The sequence below is a fragment of the Thamnophis elegans genome, chromosome 1, assembly GCF_009769535.1.
Source record: "Thamnophis elegans isolate rThaEle1 chromosome 1, rThaEle1.pri, whole genome shotgun sequence".
Lineage (NCBI taxonomy): Eukaryota > Metazoa > Chordata > Lepidosauria > Squamata > Colubridae > Thamnophis > Thamnophis elegans.
The window spans coordinates 156,962,953-156,983,720 of record NC_045541.1 but is presented as its reverse complement, the minus strand read 5'-3'; the positions used below and the strand labels follow the sequence as shown (position 1 = coordinate 156,983,720).

General features: G+C 41.0%; 1 protein-coding gene across 1 annotated transcript in view; it reads left to right on the top strand.

The window, feature by feature from the left end:
* Window positions 1–18,338, top strand: part of LOC116519563 (solute carrier family 35 member F4-like) — a 164,051-nt gene extending 145,713 nt beyond the window's left edge. Inside the window, 10 exon segments of the mRNA XM_032233514.1 lie at window positions 1,607–1,690; window positions 1,693–1,791; window positions 1,794–1,838; window positions 1,841–1,901; window positions 5,555–5,774; window positions 12,710–12,782; window positions 12,785–12,834; window positions 15,958–16,150; window positions 16,844–16,933; window positions 18,097–18,338. Of these exon segments, the coding sequence (XP_032089405.1) occupies window positions 1,607–1,690; window positions 1,693–1,791; window positions 1,794–1,838; window positions 1,841–1,901; window positions 5,555–5,774; window positions 12,710–12,782; window positions 12,785–12,834; window positions 15,958–16,150; window positions 16,844–16,933; window positions 18,097–18,338 (1,157 nt within the window).
* The last annotated feature ends 2,430 nt before the right edge of the window (window positions 18,339–20,768 follow it).

Sequence of the window (20,768 nt, the reverse complement as noted above, 5' to 3'; positions counted from 1 at the left end):
TATTTCCTTAATAAAATTTTTGTGGACTTCTCTCTGCAGCTTGTTGCTTGTAGCATCACTTAAGTAATCTCGATGCCCTCCATCTGCTATTTTAATCAGGTTATCTTTGGTTATTAATCTTGCTTCTGAGAAGTTCTCTCTCCTTAAATCCATCGTCTTTCCTCTTTTTTCTTCTTCTATGCCTTGAAATCTGGGTATAGTTCCTGTCAATCTAATTCCCTTTTCCATATTCCCCTTTTCCCACTTTCACTCCACTGATAAAGTAATCAGTTATCTTGTTTTATAATCATTTTCCCCTTCAATTTTTGGGACTCTGACCCCATCATTTTTTTGCTGTTATAAACTCTATTTTTTCCATCTTTTTCTCAATTCTCTCTGTTATTTCTAATAAATTTGAATTCCAGCCAAGATGTTTTGCAAAGTTATTGTTTCTTTTGAAAGTTGTGCCATTTTGACAAGCTAGTAGATACTGCCACTCTGGCTTTCAAGGCTTCTTATATTAAATTAGCTTAAACACAAGTTCATTTATAATCTTCAAAAAAGAAAGTTCTGTTTCCTTTCCTCTCCACTGCCAGTAAGACTCTCAAAGTGCAACTGTAAAAACAATTTGTGCCCTTGCTTCTTATCATTTTCTATAAACAAGTTGCCAAGCCTCGAGATACAAAGTCAGTGAGATCAAAAGGAAAAGGGAAAGTGCATTGTTTCAAAACTCAAGCCTCCAGCCTCCAAGTGGTAGTATTGCTTTCCACTCTCTAATGTTATTTCAAACTTAAAAGAAACAGAGTTCTCAAATAGAATTAATAGCAAGTAATAAAAGTCCTTGTTGAAATAAGGAGAAGACTTTAATCCATAGGTTAAAAAATAAAAATAAAAAATAGAAGAAGAAAAACTGATCCTTTCTCTTTAAGAAAACAGTTGTGAGCACTTCAATCCACAAAGTAAAATTAAACACACTATTCAAATCAATCCAATAGGTTAATTTCACCGCTTATTTTTTCTGCTTTTGGATTTAGTTTAACTTAAAAAATATTTTTTGGCAGTCTTTTCCAAAATAAAGTTTCCTCACCAGATGGACACACTTTCTCTTTCTCCCTTTCATTCCGGAGCAGTCCCAACTTCATCAGCCTGGGGCTGGACTTTTTGTTGCCGGCTTGAAGAACTTCTCTTGGATCGATCAGGGACTTGTGGTGTCCCTGAGATCAGCAAGATGTATTCTTCCTGTTCACCATCTCTATGGGACGGTTTAAGTCCGATTGGACCACATAGCAGCAAAAGTATCGGCAGCGGTCTCAGAGCATTGAGACCGCACATCCATATCATTGCGATGTTGGCTCCTCCTTCTCCTAATTCCTTCTCTTCTTGAAATCTTGGTCAGCATTTCCCATCTTGGCATCTTCCAGTTGTGCTGAAACAGAAGCTCCCCAAACTCATGCAAACAGAAGCCACTGTTTCTGGCAACACGAACCATGCATTTTGTCTGGATGTTAACAGTAGTTTGAAATGTTACGGTTTCTTGTGATTCCTCCTTTTTCATTAACCAGGACAATGCACTGGTCTCCAATGTAACCTTCATTTCTTTAATTATCTTCATTGCCTTTGTTTGTAGGAGAAGAAGGGACACAAACTCAAGCTGAAAACATCAGCCAGGAGAGCCACGCACAGACCCGCTGTGAGTCTTGTACATCTACTTTCTCAAGATCCTCTGGGGATTTCTAATTATTTTGTCAGTCTCATCCTCTTGGATTGGAACAACACAGATTGTCAAAATCACATACAAGCACTTTGATTATCCATTTTCATGACTTGGTTTTCTACAAATTGGAATATTATGTTTTTCCCGTTTATTATTCTGGACATTTTGCAACTTCCCAGGAAAAGCAGTCTCCAATCAAAAAATTCAGGTAGGTTTCTAGCCACTATTTGGTTAGACTTCAGTCTTGTCACTTAAAAGATTTTGACATCTTTTCTTCATTCAAGTGGGGAAGCAATTGGGGAAAAGTTTTGTAGCCATGTCAAGTTCTTCAACAGTTCTTCAAAAAGTATTCTCATTTTTCTTTCTTGTACATATCTAATAAATTCTTCTTTTTATTTTATTTTTTTAGAATGTATTAAGAACCCCAATACAAGGCTGACTGAATTTTCCAGAACTCTTCATGAAATAAAATGTTACAAAAAATAGAATAGGAATCCAAAAGGAAATCCAAAATCTAGACATTCAGATGATTTATATTATTTGATGAATCCACACAATTATATTACCTTTTTGAAAAAAAATGTTCGTATGTACATTAGAGACTATGTCAGCTGCCACTTTGTGCTTGCTTCTGCTTTGCTGCTATGCAGTGAGAGCCTGTCATAAACTGTGGAGAAGGGGAATGAAGGGGGAAATGAAAGTAAGTGCTGTATCTCCTTGAGATGCTGCCTCAAGGTGATCCAGCTGGAAAAAGGAGAGAGCCACATACCAAAATGCGCTTGGACTGATCATCATGAAACATCTTGACTGAACCTGATTGGTTACATTGGGGTGATCAATGAGAGATAGTTAAGGGAGAGAAAAGTAGCAATAGCAATAGCAGTTAGACTTATATACCGCTTCATAGGGCTTTCAGCCCTCTCTAAGCGGTTTACAGAGTCAGCATATTGCCCCCAACAATCCGGGTCCTCATTTTACCCACCTCAGAAGGATGGAAGGCTGAGTCAACCCTGAGCCAGTGAGATTTGAACAGCCGAACTGCCAAACTAGCAGTCAGCTGAAGTAGCCTGCAGTACTGCACTCTAACCACTGCACCACCTCGGCTCTCCTTTGGCACGTAATTCTCAGTTCTGGCTTTCCAATACTGCAATACACTTGATTTCTAATAAACTATACCCTTCTCAACAAACGGAGCCAAGGATCATTTCTATTTAGAGGTTTAGATTCTGGCAGGTCTGACAGACTGCAAGTTTTAGCCTTTTCTTATTCTGGCATCTGGAAACCAAAGCTCTGAAGGAAGAGGGGAATCATTGTTCAGAGATAAAATAACACTTGCAAGCAGAAGATCTCTATAGTCCAGGGACTGGTGTTCTTGTATAAAAGTAGCAGGTGACAAAGATATGAATCTTCATCAGGTACTTTGAAGGATTGTATCTACTTAATACTATTTAGTGCTGAATTTTAATTTTATAACTAATAATAAAGTCCATGAAATATTTTAACTAGGATTAAGTAGGGAATCAGCTAAGAGGGATCAATTGCTTGCTTTTTTTTTCCCATTCAGAGCAAATTATCATCAACAGCTGTATCTTGAGTGGGAAATTGAATGGTAAATTCTCAAGCTAGGGAGATATTATCCTGGATTAATGCTTCTCAACCTTGGCAACTTCTGACTTCAACTCCCATAATTCCCCAGCTAGCAAATTTTGGGAGGAAACCCACACTTCCTTAGGTTGCCAAGATTGAGAAACTCAGTCCTAGATTTTTCCCTTGAACCTGATCCCATGTCATAAGAGCTCCACTCCACTCCAAATAGGCTGCCAAAATCACCACCCTGTCTAGATAGGATTCCATGAAGTCTATTTTCTTATCAATATTCTCCCAGACCATGCTGGCACAGGCAAGCTTTTAATGATGATGCCTTGGGCCACTGTTGAATAGACAAGCCTTTAAATGCCAAAATCCATCTTGGTTCACTGCTCATTTCTCTCTTTCTGAAGAGTAGCCATATTCCTCACTTCCTTCCTATTGGAAGTGCTTATTTCCTTAGCCCAGCATTTTTTTTTCAAATCAGTTTCCTAGCCTTCTTCTCTGAATGCCAGAACAATATGTATGTTCGGGAGAACAAACGGCAGGATACCCAACCATGCAGGAAGCCCTTGACTTAGCACCAGAATCGGGGCCAGAATTTCCATTGCTAAGCAAGATGGTTAGTGAGACAGATCTGATGTTATGTCAATTTTTGGCATGGTTGTTAAAGAAATCACTGCAGTTGTTAAGTGAATCCAGCTTCCTCCATTGACTTTGCTTGTGGGAAGCCAGCTGGAACAGTTGCAAATGGTGATCATAGCAGTAGACTTAGCAGTAGACTTATATACCGCTTCATAGGCCTTTCAGGCCTCTCTAAGCGGTTTACAGAGAGTCAGCATATTGCCCCCAACAATCTGGGTCCTCATTTACCCACCTCGGAAGGATGGAAGGCTGAGTCAACCCTGAGCCGGTGAGATTTGAACCGCTGACCTGCTGATCTAGCAGTAGCCTGCAGTGCTGCATTTAACCACTGCGCCACCTTGGCTCATCATGTGACCATGAGATGATCATGTGACTATGGGGATGCTGCAGCGGTGCAAGGACCCATCCTAAGTCACATTTTCCAATACTAATAAATCAGTCGCTAAACAATTGGTTATAAGTTGAGGACTACCTATATTCTATTTACTTTTTCCATTCTCCCACATGGAAATACTGTGGTCCCAAGTCAAATCTGTCAATTCAGATTAAAAAAAAAATCCATGGGATTGCAAACCTAAAAACATTTCTAGAGAGTAAGCCTAACCGAATTCTGACAAAGCATGATCCTTCTCTCACATTTGAAACCCTCTACATCAAATGTCAAGTTTGCCTCCATATTTAGATGTGAATTGTTATTATTCAGATAGCTCTATTTTAAATTCTATTAATATCCCTTCTTGAATCCATTTCTTTCACTTAGATCATAACTGCAAGCAAAATGCTGGCTAAAAGTAAATAATGATTGATGCCGTATTCATAGATCCTAGCTGGAAACCCCTTTGCCATATTCTGTACATATATGCTTTGCCCTTTCAGATCAAACTCTGGAAATTAATCTAAACATTTTCAGGGGGGAAAAACACATCCTTTCTTGGCCCAAAGTCATAGAGCTGGATTTCATGCCTAAAGTGGGACTAGAACTCACAATTTCCTGGTAATTAGCCCAAACTCACCCAGCCAGCTTTCATGTCTCAGGTGGGACTAGAACTCACTGTCTCCTGGTGATTGGCCCAATTTCACCCAGCTGGCATTCATGCCTCAGGTGGGACTAGAACTCACCATCTCCTAGTGTTTGGCCCACAGTCACCCAGACGGCTTTCATGCCTTGGGTAGGACTAGAACTCACCGTCTCCTGGTGATTGGCCCAATTTCACCCAGCTGACTTTTATTTCTAAGGCAGGACTAGAACTCTCTCCCACCCTCTCTCACCTGTTGCTTTGACCACTAGACCACCTGGCCATCAACACCTTTTCACTAGCCTTTTCACTACAGATTGGGGGGGGGATTTGCGTAGAGGTGGTTCAGAGCAGGTTGGCAAGCATGAGGCTGCCCCGGTCGCCATTTGAGAGGCTTTCTATTGTAAGTTCTGATGTAGAAGAGGCTACCCCAGAGCACCATTCTATTAAAACATGTGAACAGGTCACCATGATTTAAAATAATTGGCCAGCCACTCTGAAGCATGGCTGAAGAACAAGCTTAAAACATTAAAGTTATCATGCTGTGAAATGGCAAAATTGAGAGGAGATTTGTATCCCCTAAAAGAGGAATCTTTTTTTTTTATGTCTCTAGGGAATGTAGTCGGATCTTTGGCGAAGATGGTCTGACGCTGAAACTCTTTCTTAAAAGAACCGCTCCCTTTTCTATTTTGTGGACTTTGACTAACTACCTATACCTGCTGGCTCTGAAGAAGCTGACCGCCACAGACGTCTCGGCCCTCTTCTGTTGTAACAAAGCCTTTGTCTTCCTGCTCTCGTGGATTGTCCTGAAAGACAGGTTCATGGGTGTCAGGGTAATGGTCTAGACAGCTTTTGTTAATGATAGTTTCCATTGCCCAAACTTTACTTTGAAGATCTAAGACAACTACAGTGTTTTCCCGAAAATAAGACAGGGTCTTATTTTCTTTTGACCCCAAAATAAGCACTTGGTCTTATTTTCAGGGAGGCAGTAGTGGGTTTCAAAAATTTTTGAACCTATTCTGTGGTCATGGCCTCCTTTGTGGGAGTGGGAGTGGCTTGCCGGCCATGTGACCTGGTGGGAGTGGCTTGCTAGCCATGTATTTTCTCTTCTCTCTCTCTCTCTCTCATTCCTTCCTTTTGTCTCTGTCTCTTTTTCCTTTTTTTCTTTCACCTCTCTTTCACTTTTTCTTTCTTTTTTCTTTTTCCTTATTTCTTTCTTCCTTCTTTCTCTTTCTCTTCGTCTTTGTCTTTGTGTGTGTGTGTGTGTGTGTGTGTGTGTGTCAGTGGTGGGTTTCAAAAAAATTTGGAACCTCTTCTGTAGGTGTGGCCTGCTTTCTGGGTCCACTGGTGGAACCTCTTCTAACCGGTTCAGTAGATTTGACGAACTGGTTCTACCAAACTGGTGCAAACTGGTAGGAACCCATCTCTGCAGGGAGGTCTTATTATTTTTGAGGTGCAGGAGGCGTTGAGCGTGGTCACCTCATGGCTGCTGCTGTGTTGCAATATTTTGGGGAGGGCTTATTTTCAGGGGAGGGCTTTTTAGCGCATGCGCTCAAAAGCCCGATTGAGCTTATTATCTGGGGAGGTCTTATTTTCAGGGAAACTGGGTACTATGCTCCAAAAAACGCATGTGGGTTTATCCATTTTTTGGTTAAGTGTCCAGTGAGTATTATAAATGGGAGGGAATTATAAGATTAGCAGAAATGGTTCCGGGCAATGAAGAATTTGGAAGTGGCTACAATATTTTCTTGAGTACATGTCCAGAAAAACCGTCATTATGAGGTTACCTTTTCATATGGCTGCTTCTCAATTTTCTCAGTTCTCTTAAATGCTGCCCTCAGATGGTGATAGTGAAATACAACCACAAGCAATTAATCCATTAAGAATTAATGCATAATTCCATGCAGTGTCTTGCTTTGGAATGCATGTGGGAGACATTATTATAGAAGAATTATGGGGAAACATTAAGACTCGTATAATCTCATATTCTTATTCTTTGCCAATATAATAGGAGGATGTCGAATAACGGTGCTTAATTTTATTATTTTTAATTATGCTCCAAATTTAGAAACTACTTTTCAGCTTGCATTCCCAAACATAGCATTTTACTTTTCCCGTAAGAGCAGCAATCCCATTCACTTATCTGAAACAAAGAAAAGAGTGGATTTGCAATACTGTTCTGGTGGGAAATAGATTAGCTCTTGGCTTCTAATCTCAGAGTCAAGGCAAGCTTTGCCCTCTTTCATTTGCATCCCAGATGTCAGTCTGTTTACTTAATTTCATAGAATTGAATGAAAGTGATTAAGGATGGCAGTTTATTCTTTTCTTTGTTTGCAAATTCCATCCTTGTTCCTACTACCATGCGACAGAATTTAGGCAGCTGGCTTCACCACAATCTGGAGAAATAGTTGGAATTTCAACTATGTTACATTTTTAAAAAATATTTTTTAATAAATAACTAAAGGTGATGAACATACCTAATATTTCTTTCTCCTCTTATTTTCCCCATGACAACAGTCCTATGAGGTTGGTTGGGCTGAGAGTGACTAACCCAAAGTCACCCAGCTGGCTTTCATGCCTAAGGTGAAAGTAGAACTTCTAATCTCCTGTTTTCTAGCCTGGTACTTTAATCGCTAGATGGTGATCCTCAAACTTTTTAAACAGGGGGCCAATTCATGGTCCCTCAGACTGTTGAGGGTGGGCGTGGCTAGGTGTTCATGTGACTGGGTGGGCATGGCTAGGTCATGTGAATGGGTAAGCATGGCCAATTTAACAGTCCATTGAACAATGCACACAAATTAAACTTTAATTTGTTTTGCTCCTGGGGGTGTTTTATTTGCTTTTGTTGGCATGTTGCTCTTTTAGTTGCCTTTTCTTTTTACTAGATCATTTTTCCAGAACAAACTTCTGGTTGGCCTGTTGGGCCATTTTTCACCCTCCCCAGGCTTCAAGAAAGCTTCCAGAGCCTGGAGAGAGTGAAAAACGGCCCAACGGCCCAACCAGTAGTTTGAAAATGAACTTCCAGTTGGCCCATTGGGGCATTTTTTCCACTCCCTAGCTTCAGGAAAGCGTCCGGAGCCTGGGGTGGGTGAAAAACAGGCCCAACGGGCCAACTGGAAATTCATTCTCAAACTTCCGGTTGGGCCATGGGGCCCATTTCACTCTCTCTATACTTTCCTGAAGTCTGGGGAGGATGAAAACGGCCTCCTTGGCCCTCCGGAAGGCCGAAAATGTCCACCTGTGCCATAGATTTGCCATCAAGGATCTAGTGGATAAGGCATCAGGCTAGAAAGCAAGAGACTATGAGTTTAATCCTACCTTAGCCATGAAAGACCTCACTCTCTGTCTCACTTCACAGGGTGGTGGTTGAGAAAGGAGGAGGAAGGTGTGTTGGATAGGTTTGCCATTTTGAGTTGTTTGTGAACATAATAACAGCAGAATATAAATAAATGAATGAATGAATAAATGTATCTATGCTACTTCCATTAATTGATTTCTGGGCAATTAGGGACAGACAAGAGAGACAATTTGGTATAGTGGTTAAGGCTACAGATTGTAGCTACTGGGCTACAAACCTCACCTTACGCATAAACCCAGCTGTGAGGGGCCAGATACTTTCTCGCAGTCCTAGCAAGGAGGCAATGGTAAACCACTTCCGTATAATCTTGCCAAGAAAACTGCAGAGACTAGGACAGACAGTAAATATAACAAAGGGGAAGTGCTTAGGGGTGTATGTGAAAAATATCAATTAAATGAACACATAAAGCCCCAAGGAGTATTATGGACACACATTATTACATTTTTTAGTGATCGGGGCAGCTCATAAGGCCAATAAATAAATGCACCCCACATTTTCAAATGAGAAAGTTGCCTCAACTTCCTCACATGTAGAAGCAACTGAAGAGGCAATTTTCTATATGAAGTCAACCCATGCCTCCTATGCTATCACTTTGTATAGCCCACATCGCAATGAATTACAAACCCAGGGCAGTATTTGCCATTTTCAGGAAAGTGCCCACAGGTTGTGCTCAGAGGACTTCCCCAAATAAACCTGCCAATCTGTTTGATGGATTTCCCTTCCGGAAACTAGCCAGGTGGGGGGGTTATAAACTAGCATTGAGGCCAACATTCTTACACAAGAACTTGTAACTGACATTGAAAGTAACATGCTTTGCATTCTTCAGAGTTGAAGCATTGTAGGGTACAAAGTGCTTCAAGGTTCATGGAACATGATTTACAGGATGGTGACAGTAGCAGCAAGGATTCTTTAAATTGAAAACAGCAGTTTAACTTTGTTGGCTCCACTGAAATGAGTTATTTCTGACTGTTTTAGTTCCATTTTCTTAACCCACCTGAGACATGTAGCAGCTTTCAAGAACTGCTACATTTTTCTCACTTTGCCCTTTAGATGTGACACTCTGTGGTTTGGATTATTAACTTAATCTATTCCATGTTTTGTATGAGGGAAATCTGATTGTGGAAGAAGAGAGTCAAACTTAAAGGTCCTGCTTTCATCCCAGCAGCTCCATTGTTTTTTCGTGACCCGTCAAAACCGCGGTCCACAAAAGCGTGATCGACGAAAGCGCGCATTTGACGTCATCACAGCACGACGAAAAAAATTAAAAATTGAAATAAAATAAAATTAAAGCAAGCCGATTCACATAAAGGTAAGGGTTAGGTTTAGGTTTAGGGTTAGGGTTAGGTTTAGGTTTAGGTTTAGGGTTAGGGTTAGGGTTAGGGTTAGGGTTAGGGTTAGGATTAGGTTTAGGGTTAGGGTTAGGGTTAGAGTTAGGTTTAGCGTTAGGTTAAGGGTTAGGTTTAGGGTTAGATTTAGGGTTAGGTTTAGGGTTTAGGTTTAGGGTTAGGTTTGGGGGGGTTAGGGTAAGGTTTTCGCTTTATTTTTACATTTTTCGATCACAGCGCGATGTTTTCGTCATGCTGTGATGACGTCAAATGCGCGCTTTCGTCGACCGCGATTTTGTCGTCCGCGGTTTTGTGGTGGAACCGGTTTTTTTATTAGAATTCAATAAAATATGCTCCTTCTACGTATGAAATACATTCCTTCAGTTCATAGTGCAAACCCTATATTCTGTATCTCCTTCATCTAATTCATAGGAGTGTTCATTAAAGAGAAAGTAATTGGACAAGCTTGAATTGGTTTCATCCGTGGATTAATCAACAAAACCTGCAGGTTAATTAATTAATAGAGACAAACTCTAATTCGATGTATAAATTTTAATAACTAGTGCTGGGAGGTAAAATGCATAGCAGTTCTTAAAGTTTATTTTAGTGCTAATGTGCAAGTATCTAAAGCTAGATCTTTCTTTTAAAGACTGAAAATAATATTTGCTTCTCAATTCATAAGCTGTTTCATACATTCTTCAATATCTCCAAAATGTGATCTATTGTACAGAATACAAAGGTTTTTGTAAAGCTGAAAAATGATTTAAGTGTGCCTGATAGGTTTGATAGATAAAAGGCAGGTAAATAGCACTAACAGCTCTAATATCTTCATTCCCAAACATTTCCTAGGTGATATGATCAGTGTTTGACACCAAATTGGGGTATTAAAGTATTACTTTTGAGATTACAGAAGCATTGTATCAGGCAGTATGCAGCAAAATTTTATAAAATAGAAGCTGGGAGAAAATATATGTGTTTGAGAGAGGGGGGGAATAAAGGTGGCAAGTGAGGTTTTCTAGAGATTTTTAAAAAACCTTCCTTATGATTTTTCCCCCCTTGTGGGTTTATGCCAGAAACAAATGATGACAGATAGTAAGAGCTTGAATCAGGAAAGGGAAGTAGGGACAGGCTGCCATTTCGGCTCTCTGCAGTAACTTATCCAAGCTTTGTTTTAAAGATCATTGCCCTCACTACTGGGTTTAATTGAGGGTTAGCATTTGAATTAATGACGCTGAGCACTATTATATTGAACTTGACCAACTGGTCAGTACTCTTTGGGTGAATTCACAGAATATATTGAATTGTAAAACTGGGTTAATAGAACACAGTTGCTTCGTTTGCATAAATATGCTATATATAGAATCACATAACATGCTAAAATTATAACTCAATCCTCATCACATACTGAGCTACTGTATACAGTACAAATTACTCAAATTCATTTTAGCATCCTCCAGTGTGCTGTAGGGTCCCTGCATGTAAGCAATAGCACTAGACTATATCCTGCTTCATAATGCTTTACAGCCATCTCTCAGTGGTTTACAGAGTCATCATATTGCCCCAACAATCGGAGTCCTCATTTTACCATTTTACATCAGAAGGATGGAAAGCTGAGTCAACCTTGAGCCAGTCAGGATTGAACCCCTGGCAGTGCTGCATTCTAACCACTGCGCCACCACGGCTCCATGATATAAACACATTGAGTTGAGGAAATAGAATTGGCTGTGGAGTTCTTGACGCTCTCTGAGTTTGGTTATTTGCTTGCAGATGTTGCGTCATCTAAGTAGTAACATCACCAGTGGCCACAATTAGCTGAAGTTTGGTCACTCGTATACTATTAAATGGTGGTTTCATGCAGGCTTTCCCAAACTGAATATTTCTCCAAATGACTAATCCCAGAATTCTCAGCCTACACAGATAATGTTCAGAATTCTAGGAGTGTTTCTCAACCTTAGCAACTTTAAGATGTGTGGATTTCAACTCCCAGAATTTCCCAGCCAACAATAAAGGCTGGGGAATTCTAGGAGTTGAAATCCATACATCCTAAAGTTGCCAAGGTTGAGAAAGACTGTCCCAAAATATTTGGAGAAACCAGACTGGGAGAAGTCATTTAACTAACACTACCATGTTTTCCCAAAATAAGACAGGGTCTTATTTTCTTTTGACCCCCCCCCCAAAAAGCGCTTGGCCTTATTTTTGGGGAGGTCTTATTATTTTTGAGCTGCAGGAGATCCCTTAACCTCAGCCTGTGGCCTGTGGATCAGCTGATTCAGAGAGGACAGGAAGTTCAGTCTCTCGTTTCTGGAACACTCCTGCCAGCCCTAGCATTGCTGGGCCTGCTGCTCTTTTTGCGGCTGTCACTAACAGAAGGGGAGTGGTAGCTAGGGTTTGCGGGAGCAGCCTCTATGAGGCCATTCCTGGTAGATGGAAGGTGCATGTGGGACGTGTGGTCCATGTTCCGCCCTCCCCCCCAGGAAATGGCGAGGACCAGCTGTGTATGCCTTTAAGTATTTTAGGGGAGGGCTTATTTTTGGAGAAGGGCTTACTTTAGTGCATGCATTCAAAAGCCCGATTGGGTTTATTATCCAGGGAGGTCTTATTTTCTGAGAAACAGGGTAGAACCATTGGAATTTGATACTTTTTTCAGTCTGCTTGTACTCACCTCGAGAAACAAGCTGAAGTTATTCCACTGTTGCATTTTGCTGATGAATGAACCTGCCCGTTTTGTGTTTTGAATCTTACTCCCTAGAGCTATAATTTCTCTGACTACACAACAGTGGCCAAGCTAGGTTTATGGCTGTCAACCTGTGAAACAAACTAATCTGATCTTGAAGCAATTCTGCCTGAATGGGCTTCAGTCTAAAGTAATCTACGAAATAATCCTTTTGATTTTCAAGAAAAGAGAACAAGGTTATTGTACAGTCTCTCTCTGGGAGGTACATAACCTGCACGGCTGTTGTAGTGTTATCTTCCCATTCCATGTCCGCAAGTCATTTTAATGTCTCTCACGCGCAACACTCATCTTATCGTGGTTCTTTCCAGATAATAAACTCTTTCTACATGTCTTTCCTTTTGGATTGCACAGATAGTTGCCGCAATAATGGCCATCACTGGAATTGTTATGATGGCCTATGCAGATGGTTTCCATGGCGATTCAATTATGGTGTTGCATATGCAGTTGGATCTGCTTCGACCTCTGCGCTATATAAGGTAGGTCATTTTCTTACCATTTTCATCCTTTTAAATGAATGCATAGACAAACAAACAAGGTGGGTTTAAAACAGTGCTCACGGTTGCTTAATTCACATTCTGAGCAATGTGCACTGGAAGAAAGTTGCAGCTAGGTAATTACATGGTGGCCTCCAAGGATTTGGTTTGGATTCCCTTATCAAGTCTTAATGAAACCTCTATTATTCCACAACAGCAAGATTAGCATCCATGAGTTTCCTCTTATCTTATATGCCAGTATTTTATGACATTCAACTGTGACACACAAGCAAAAGAAAATGTTGAAAGCTAAGGATGATATTTTCAATGAAGTGGGGAAATATTCCTTTCAGGAATGATCTACCTGTCACTCTGCTGAGATTCCCAGGAGATCTTGGGATTTCTTAATAATTCTATGTTTTACTAATCTCTCCAATTATATTTTAGTTTAAATCAGAATGTCTTCTAAAATAAAGGTGAGTTAACTCAGCCTATAGAAGTTCAGCTCCATTCTTGGGCTCCCCAGAAACTCATTTGATTTCAGGGAACAACTGTCCAAAATTGACATTATAGTTTTCTACCAATTTAAACCAGTGTACACACAAAACTTGAATTATAAACTCTAAAATTGTTCTCTTAAAAGAAAGGGGAAAAAATTCCCTTCACCAAATAAAAATTTGTGATGTAGTGCTCCCAACTGTTTTACATCAATGCCCAAATAGTGACAAATAATTTCCGTACTGCTTCTCTACTGGGTTATACTAATTGATTTGTCATTGATTTTAAAATTGTAAATAAAAGCAATGCACAGCCAATTAATTCATTGAAAACAAAAATATGAAACAAATGACTGCATCAAAACATTGCAGGAATCAGGAATGTATTTGAAAGCAGTAAGATCTAAAAGTCAATAAAATGTAAAATATTTCCTGAAGGAGAAAAGGTAGTTAATTCAGATTTGATTGTGGCTTCCAATGATTTCCTGTTCTAACTCCTGTCACAATATCTGTAGATGAGAATGTATGTTGCTCAGGACTGAACTATGGAGTCCTAGATGGCCTCTAAGTTTGGTTGTTTGCTTGCAGATGTTTCTTTACTTTCTTTCTATGGTCATAAATCGAGGGCTAAAGGTAAAGGTAAAGGTTCCCCTTGCACATATGTGCTAGTCATTCCTGACACTAGGGGGTGGTGCTCATCTCCATTTCAAAGCCAAAGAGCCAGCACTGTCCGAAGACGTCTCCATGGTCATGGGGCCGGCATGACTAAATGCTGAAAGCACACGGAACACTGTTACCTTCTCACCAAAGGTGGTTCCTATTTTCCGACTTGCATTTTTACGTGCTTTTGAACTGCTAGGTTGGCAGTAGCTGGGACAAGTAATGGGAGCTCACTCAGTTACATGGCACTAGGGATTTGAACCACCAAACTGCCGACCTTTCTGATCAACAACCTCAGCATCTTAGCCACTGAGCCACCCTGTCCCTTGTCGCAATGGTTCAGGGCTACCTGCACTCTAATCAAGGAACTGCCCAATAGAAAACGACACTCCCATGAACACTGGCAGGGCAAGCATATATATGTATATAAACAGAGAACAAACCCTACTCCCTTTTAGCACTAGTACCTGGTCTGGTAATAAAATGTGCACAAATGATCAAGTTCAGAGAACACCAAGGACTCCACAGCCCTGCCACAATCTTATAACCATTTGAAAACTCAGAAGGCTTTTCAGAGGCAACTCATGAAAAGCACTCGGCAGTGAGCAATCATTGAGATTAGCAAGCTATAAATAACAGTTGCCAAAACCCTGCTCTTCTGACAAATTGTATGTGTGTCCCTTTTGCACACAGCCCAGAGTACTCTACATCAGGAAAGATAAATACATCAAATCAAACCTTCAGCCCTCTTAGAGAGAGACGGATGTAAATATAAATAATACAGCAGCATGTGTTGATCACATTTCAGTAGGCCCATCGCCAACTGAATAAACTGCATAAGAGAGATGCTCTTGGCTGTTGCCAACCCTGAGGGCCAGACTAGAGGCTATATATAAGCATATTTAATTGATATACTAAAGATTTAATTACTCCAGTGACCAGTTATAATGAGAACAACTCACTTCAAGTCGAGGTGGTTGGAGGAAAACATTGTTTTGGCATTATTATGTGCATGCCATATAATTCTTTAGCTGACTTTTGCTGGGTTTTCAAAGTGGATTGGACTAAATCTTCAATAACTCCCAGCTGGCAAAGTCTTTGGTGTCAGGTTGGAGATGATAAAAGTAATTTGTTTACTTTTATCTTGTCTTTGTCCCAGGCAAATGATCTCTGAACCCTGGACTTCAGTATGACATACCTAAGCATATGTCAGGGATTCAAGTAACACCCCCAACGAAAGAAGACTCCGAGGCTTGAGTTTCTTCAAAGTTCAATTTTATTAGAGATGTCATATTGGCACATCTGGGAAAACCCGAATCTGAAAATTTCCAGGTTTTCCCCACCCAGTTCAAACCCCTGCCCAGCACCCACACGTCCATCACATGATCCAATCAGGCACCATCCAAAACTGGAGATGCCTCCCAGTCACATCATCGCAGCTGCAGGGCCAGGTGTCCTTGACTCTCTGAGAAAAGAGTGTTATTTTGACTATGTTTTTCACACATGCTCTATATAACCCCCCTCCCATTTTCCCACAGTAGAAAATGTGGCAGGCCTGAAGGCCCAGTGTAAAAGATGGCTTCCAGGTCTGACAGCATATCACTTTTCTTAACTCCCTAAGAACTAGTGATTGTGGAAAGAAGTGAGGAAAGTGAAGGGCCAAAGATGAATCTGAAGATCAGTTTTTGTAAACGCAAACAATTCAGAGAGACACAGAAAGCCTTAGTCAAAATGGACTTTCCAACAATGGATCCCTGCCATGTGATTCCACTGAGACCATTTCTGAATATATTTCATGGCATTGTCCCAAGGGTGCTTTTTCAAGAGAAAGAAAAACAGTTGCCTCTTGAAAAAGCACCTTTGGGACAACTATGACCTGGATGACTGATCTCCAGAGATTCTCACCTGGATGGGAATCCCCAGAGACCCTTCATGGTATGTATGCTCAATTGTTTTCCTTTCTTTTTAGGTTTTGTTTAAGATGTTTCTTGGAACTGCCAACTTCGGTGAAGCTGCTCACTTCATCTCTACCCTTGGCTTCTTCAACTTGATTTTCCTTTCCATCACTCCCATCATCTTGTACTTTACCAAAGTGGAATACTGGTCACCCTTTTCAGCTGTGCCATGGGGCTTTCTGTGTGGAATTGCAGGCCTCTGGCTGGGTACGTGTCTGAGCAAATGTTTCCGTATCCCAGTGCTTCTTTCAACTTTACTTGCAGCAGAATCTTTGGGTCATTTTGGTTTACTCTTTGTCAGTTTATAAGAAAATCTGGCCTTTTCATTCTGCAGCTGCATAAATTTCTGGGCATCTTTTTAGATAGAAGAGAATCCTTAGAGGAGGAAAGTTTATTTATTTATCAAATTTGTTTGCTGCCCATCTCATGATTCAAGATGCTTCTGAATGGTACACACAGAGAGAGAGAGAGAGAGAGAGGGAGGGAGGGAGGGAGGGAGGGAGGGAGGGAGGGAGGGAGGGAGAGAGAGAGAGATTAAAATTAGAAAAATTAAAAGAAATTAAAAAACAAGGGTTTGGAGGGGGAGAGCTGGGTTACCATCTCTGTTAGTGCACCAACCACCTCCAATCAACAGTTTCTCCTAACTTGTTTAGTACTAAAATGCCACTTTTTAACGTAGAAGTTACAAATTTAGTAGCATTGTGTAATTCAGCATTTTGTAATACATACACACACATATACATACATACACCGGACGATCAGATGCTGGGTACTGCAAAAAGAGGATGGTTTAGATAAGTTTATCGGGATTTAAATGAGTTAATTTCAGTCTTGCAGGTTGAAATCTAGTTATTGTGTGAGAGAGGTCTTCACTTTCTCCTTTTCTTTTTTCTTTCATAGCTTTCAACATTTTGGTGAATGTTGGTGTTGTGCTTACATATCCAATCTTAATATCTATTGGGACAGTACTCAGTGTTCCTGGCAATGCAGGTACAAATGATGGATGGCAATGATTTTTTTTTTTTTTAAAGTATAGCGATAAATTCATTTTATTAGTTTCTTCTGTACTGTTGGAATAGATCTCCAGTACTTCTATAGAGGAAACACCAGATTCTTCATAAAAAATTTCCAAGGAATAGCACAGAGAAGGGAATGCCATCCTAGTGCAAAAGGATGCGAGATTAATCAGGGCAAGCAGAGAACATTCTGAGAGATGCTAAGAGTGAATTTAACTAGATATACACCTCTTCAGCATATATGCAAATTCTAGTGGAGACAGAAATCCAGCTTTAACTAATTACTCCCAAGCACTACATAAAATGCATGTGCCTGTGTGCTTCTTTGACTTTGATCCATGGCCCATTAGCCTCTAAAGTTCTTGGAAGATGTAACAGCCTCTCATCACCTTAGGCCCTGACTGAGATGTGTTTTGCCTGCTCCTCAGCCAAACTGATTTTCATAGCCTGCTTAGCTATTAAACTGTCTCCTGATCTTCATACACTGAAGCTCCAAGAAATCAGGATGCCTATGAATGTTCCACAGTGGTCACCCCAAATCAGCTGGTGGGAGGAACACATTTCTGCAAGACAGGCAGACCTTTATCCTAACTCTAATATAATATAACTCCTGTCATATTCTATCATTGCTGTGATTTCAGGTGAACAAAACTGATGATACCAGTGTGTCCTATTACACTAGGGGTCTCCAACCTTGGCAACTTTAAGACTTGTGGACTTCAGCTCCCAGAATCCCAGAACTCTCAGATTTGAAGTCCACAAGACTTAAAGTTGCCAAGGTTGGAGACCCCTGTCCTATACTATAGATTCAGTGGTGAGAGAGCGAAAGGGTTGTTTTAGCAAACTGAATTAGGGACCCCAAAGTCAGTGAAAGATTCTTCTGCTGAATTCCAATTCTTGGGGAAATCCTTATGTTCAAGATGGGCAGCCATGCAGTCTGTTTTTCTGGTGATTGATGGTGGCCAGAAAAAATTGTGGGCACCATCCAAAATAACATAACTAGGTTGAAAACGTTTCCTCCTTTACACTGAAAAATTATTAAAATGGTTGTCTCCTTTTGTCTCCCTTCCCCGTCATTGAGTTGACAAATAGAGAAGGGATATTTTGATTCATTCTTTTTGCATCCCCATCCCCCAGCTGTTGATCTCCTCAAACGTGAGGTGATTTTTAGTGTCGTCCGATTGGGAGCCACCATCTTCATCTGCCTTGGGTTCCTGCTAATGCTTCTTCCTGAGGAATGGGATGAAATTACACTGAGATTTATCAACAATTTAAAAGAGAAGAAAAGTGAAGAGCATGCTGAAGACGTGACTGATTCAAACATTCACTTCAGGAGCAGGAGTAGAGCGAATGGGACGGTGTCTATACCGCTGGCTTAGAGCTGGTGATTGCACGACCATGTATATTCTGTGAATATGATTTAATAATTTTTTTCTCACCCACCTGTACACTAAAAAGGACAGTGATGTTAAAGACCAGGGATGGATTATAAATTTAATGCTCAACACATTGGTATGTAAATGATTTACATTTGTACACTTGTCCAGCAGTAGGTGAAAATAACCACAATAAATTCCTTTTAAAAAAAATAAAAACAAAAGAAAATGTTTTTTGTACTTTGTTAGATGGTTCACAGAAAAAAAAAAACATCTTTAAATCAAATCCAGAACTCAGTTTAAGAATTAGGCAGATGGATATTGACCGGTGGCAGCAGTTTTGTTATTCTTGGGTGATTCAGTCATTGAGTCTTATTAAAATTCCCTCTGGTATATCATGTGCTGAATTGTGTGTAGCGTGTGCAAATGCCATAGCAGGTTTATCCAGCCTATTTAGCCTTCAGCATTTCTGGAAGATGCAATCACAGCAGATCTAAATGGGTGTAAAATCAGGAAAGGCTGTACTGAGAAAGTACAAGATCCAAATCATTACTTTTCCAGTTCCGGTTGCTTCATTCTACTATCATCACAAACATTCCAGCTAGTCCAATTACTAGCCATAGGTGTGTGCAGGGAGGGTCAGGTAACAAAATGTGTGTTGTAATATCATTTGGCCTTTTGTTTTGTTGTTCTGGTTAGTAGCAGATGTTTGTGGACTAATTAAGCTAAGTTTCAGACACTGCAATTTTGACACATAGCACAGATAAAATCCCAGGGGGTGAAATTCAGCATGTTCTGACAGGTTCTGGAGAACCAGTAGCAGAAATTTTGAGTAGTTCAGAGAACTGGCAGATACCACCTCAGAGTGGAGTGGGAATGGAGATTTTGCAATATCCTTCCCCTGCCATGCCCACCAAGCCATGCCCACAGAACCGGTAGTAAAAAAATTGAATTTCACCACTGACATATCCCAACACCGGCATATAGCATGTGTTCATGCTTTCTAGGTTATCATGCCATCCAAAATGAAATTGTAGCAATTCCAAGTCATTGTAACGACTTGTAAGTTTCTTGTAACCTAGATTTCCAGTTTGACAGTTCTTTCATTTTTGGATGTCACATTCTAAGCCATAAAACTTACTAAACCTTACTGTGTACAATATAGAATGAAATGGCAATAGCAACAGCAACTTAGACTTATATACCACTTCACAGTGCTCTACAGCCCCCTCTAAGCAGTTTACAGAGTCAATAACACATTGCCACCAACAATCTGGGTCCTCATTTTACTGACCTGGGAAGGATGGAAGGCTAAGTGAACCCTAAGCCTGGTGAGATTTTTTAGGATTTTTTTAGGATTTTATTGGAAATTTATATGCCGCCCTTTTCCCTGAGGGGACTCAGGGCGGCTTACAACAGTGAAGGGAAGGGAGTGCAAGACAAGACTTAAAAAGAAAAGAATTGTGATTAAAAGAAAATTGATCATAAAAACACAACATTCACTCAACATTCGGGCGGGGTGAGAGTAATCCTATCCCCAGGCCTGACGGGATAGCCAGTTCTTAAGGGCTGTGCGGAAGGCCTGGACTGTGGTGAGGGTACGGATCTCCACGGGGAGGTTGTTCCATAATGTCGGAGCAGCAACTGAGAAGGCTCTCCTCCGCGTAGTCGCCAGTCGGCACTGACTGGCGGATGGAATTCGGAGGAGGCCTACTCTGTGCGATCTGATGGGACGCAGGGAGGTAATTGGCAGGAGGCGGTCTCTCAAATAGTCAGATCCACTACCATGGAGCGCTTTATAGGTGGTAAGTAAGACCTTGAAGTGCACCCGACGATCAACAGGTAGCCAGCGCAGCTCACGGAGGATTGGTGTTATATGGGCGAACCGTGGTGCACCCATGATCACTCGCGCGGCCGCGTTCTGGACTAGCTGAAGTCGCCGGATGCTCTTCAAGGGCAGCCCCATGTAGAGCACATTGCAGTATTCCAGCCTAGAGATCACAAGGGCTCGAGTGACTGTTGTGAGAGCCTCCCGGTTCAGGTAGGGCCGCAACTGGCGCACCAGGCGAACCTGGGCAAATGCCCCCCTGGTCACAGCCGACAAGTGGTGGTCAAAACTCAGCTGTGGATCCAGGAGGACTCCCAAGTTGCGGACCCTATCTGAGGGGAATAAATTTTGCCCCCCCCAGCCTGATAGGTGGAACGTTAGCCAAATTTTTGGGAGGAAAACACAACAGCCACTCGGTCTTGTCTGGGTTGAGTACCAGTTTGTTAGCTCTCATCCAGTCTTTAACAGCCTCAAGGCCCCGGTTCATCACGTCCGCCGCTTCATTGAGTTGGCACGGGGCGGACAGATACAACTGAGTATCGTCCGCATACTGGTGGTATTTTATCCCGTGCCTTCGAATGATCTCGCCCAGCGGTTTCATGTAT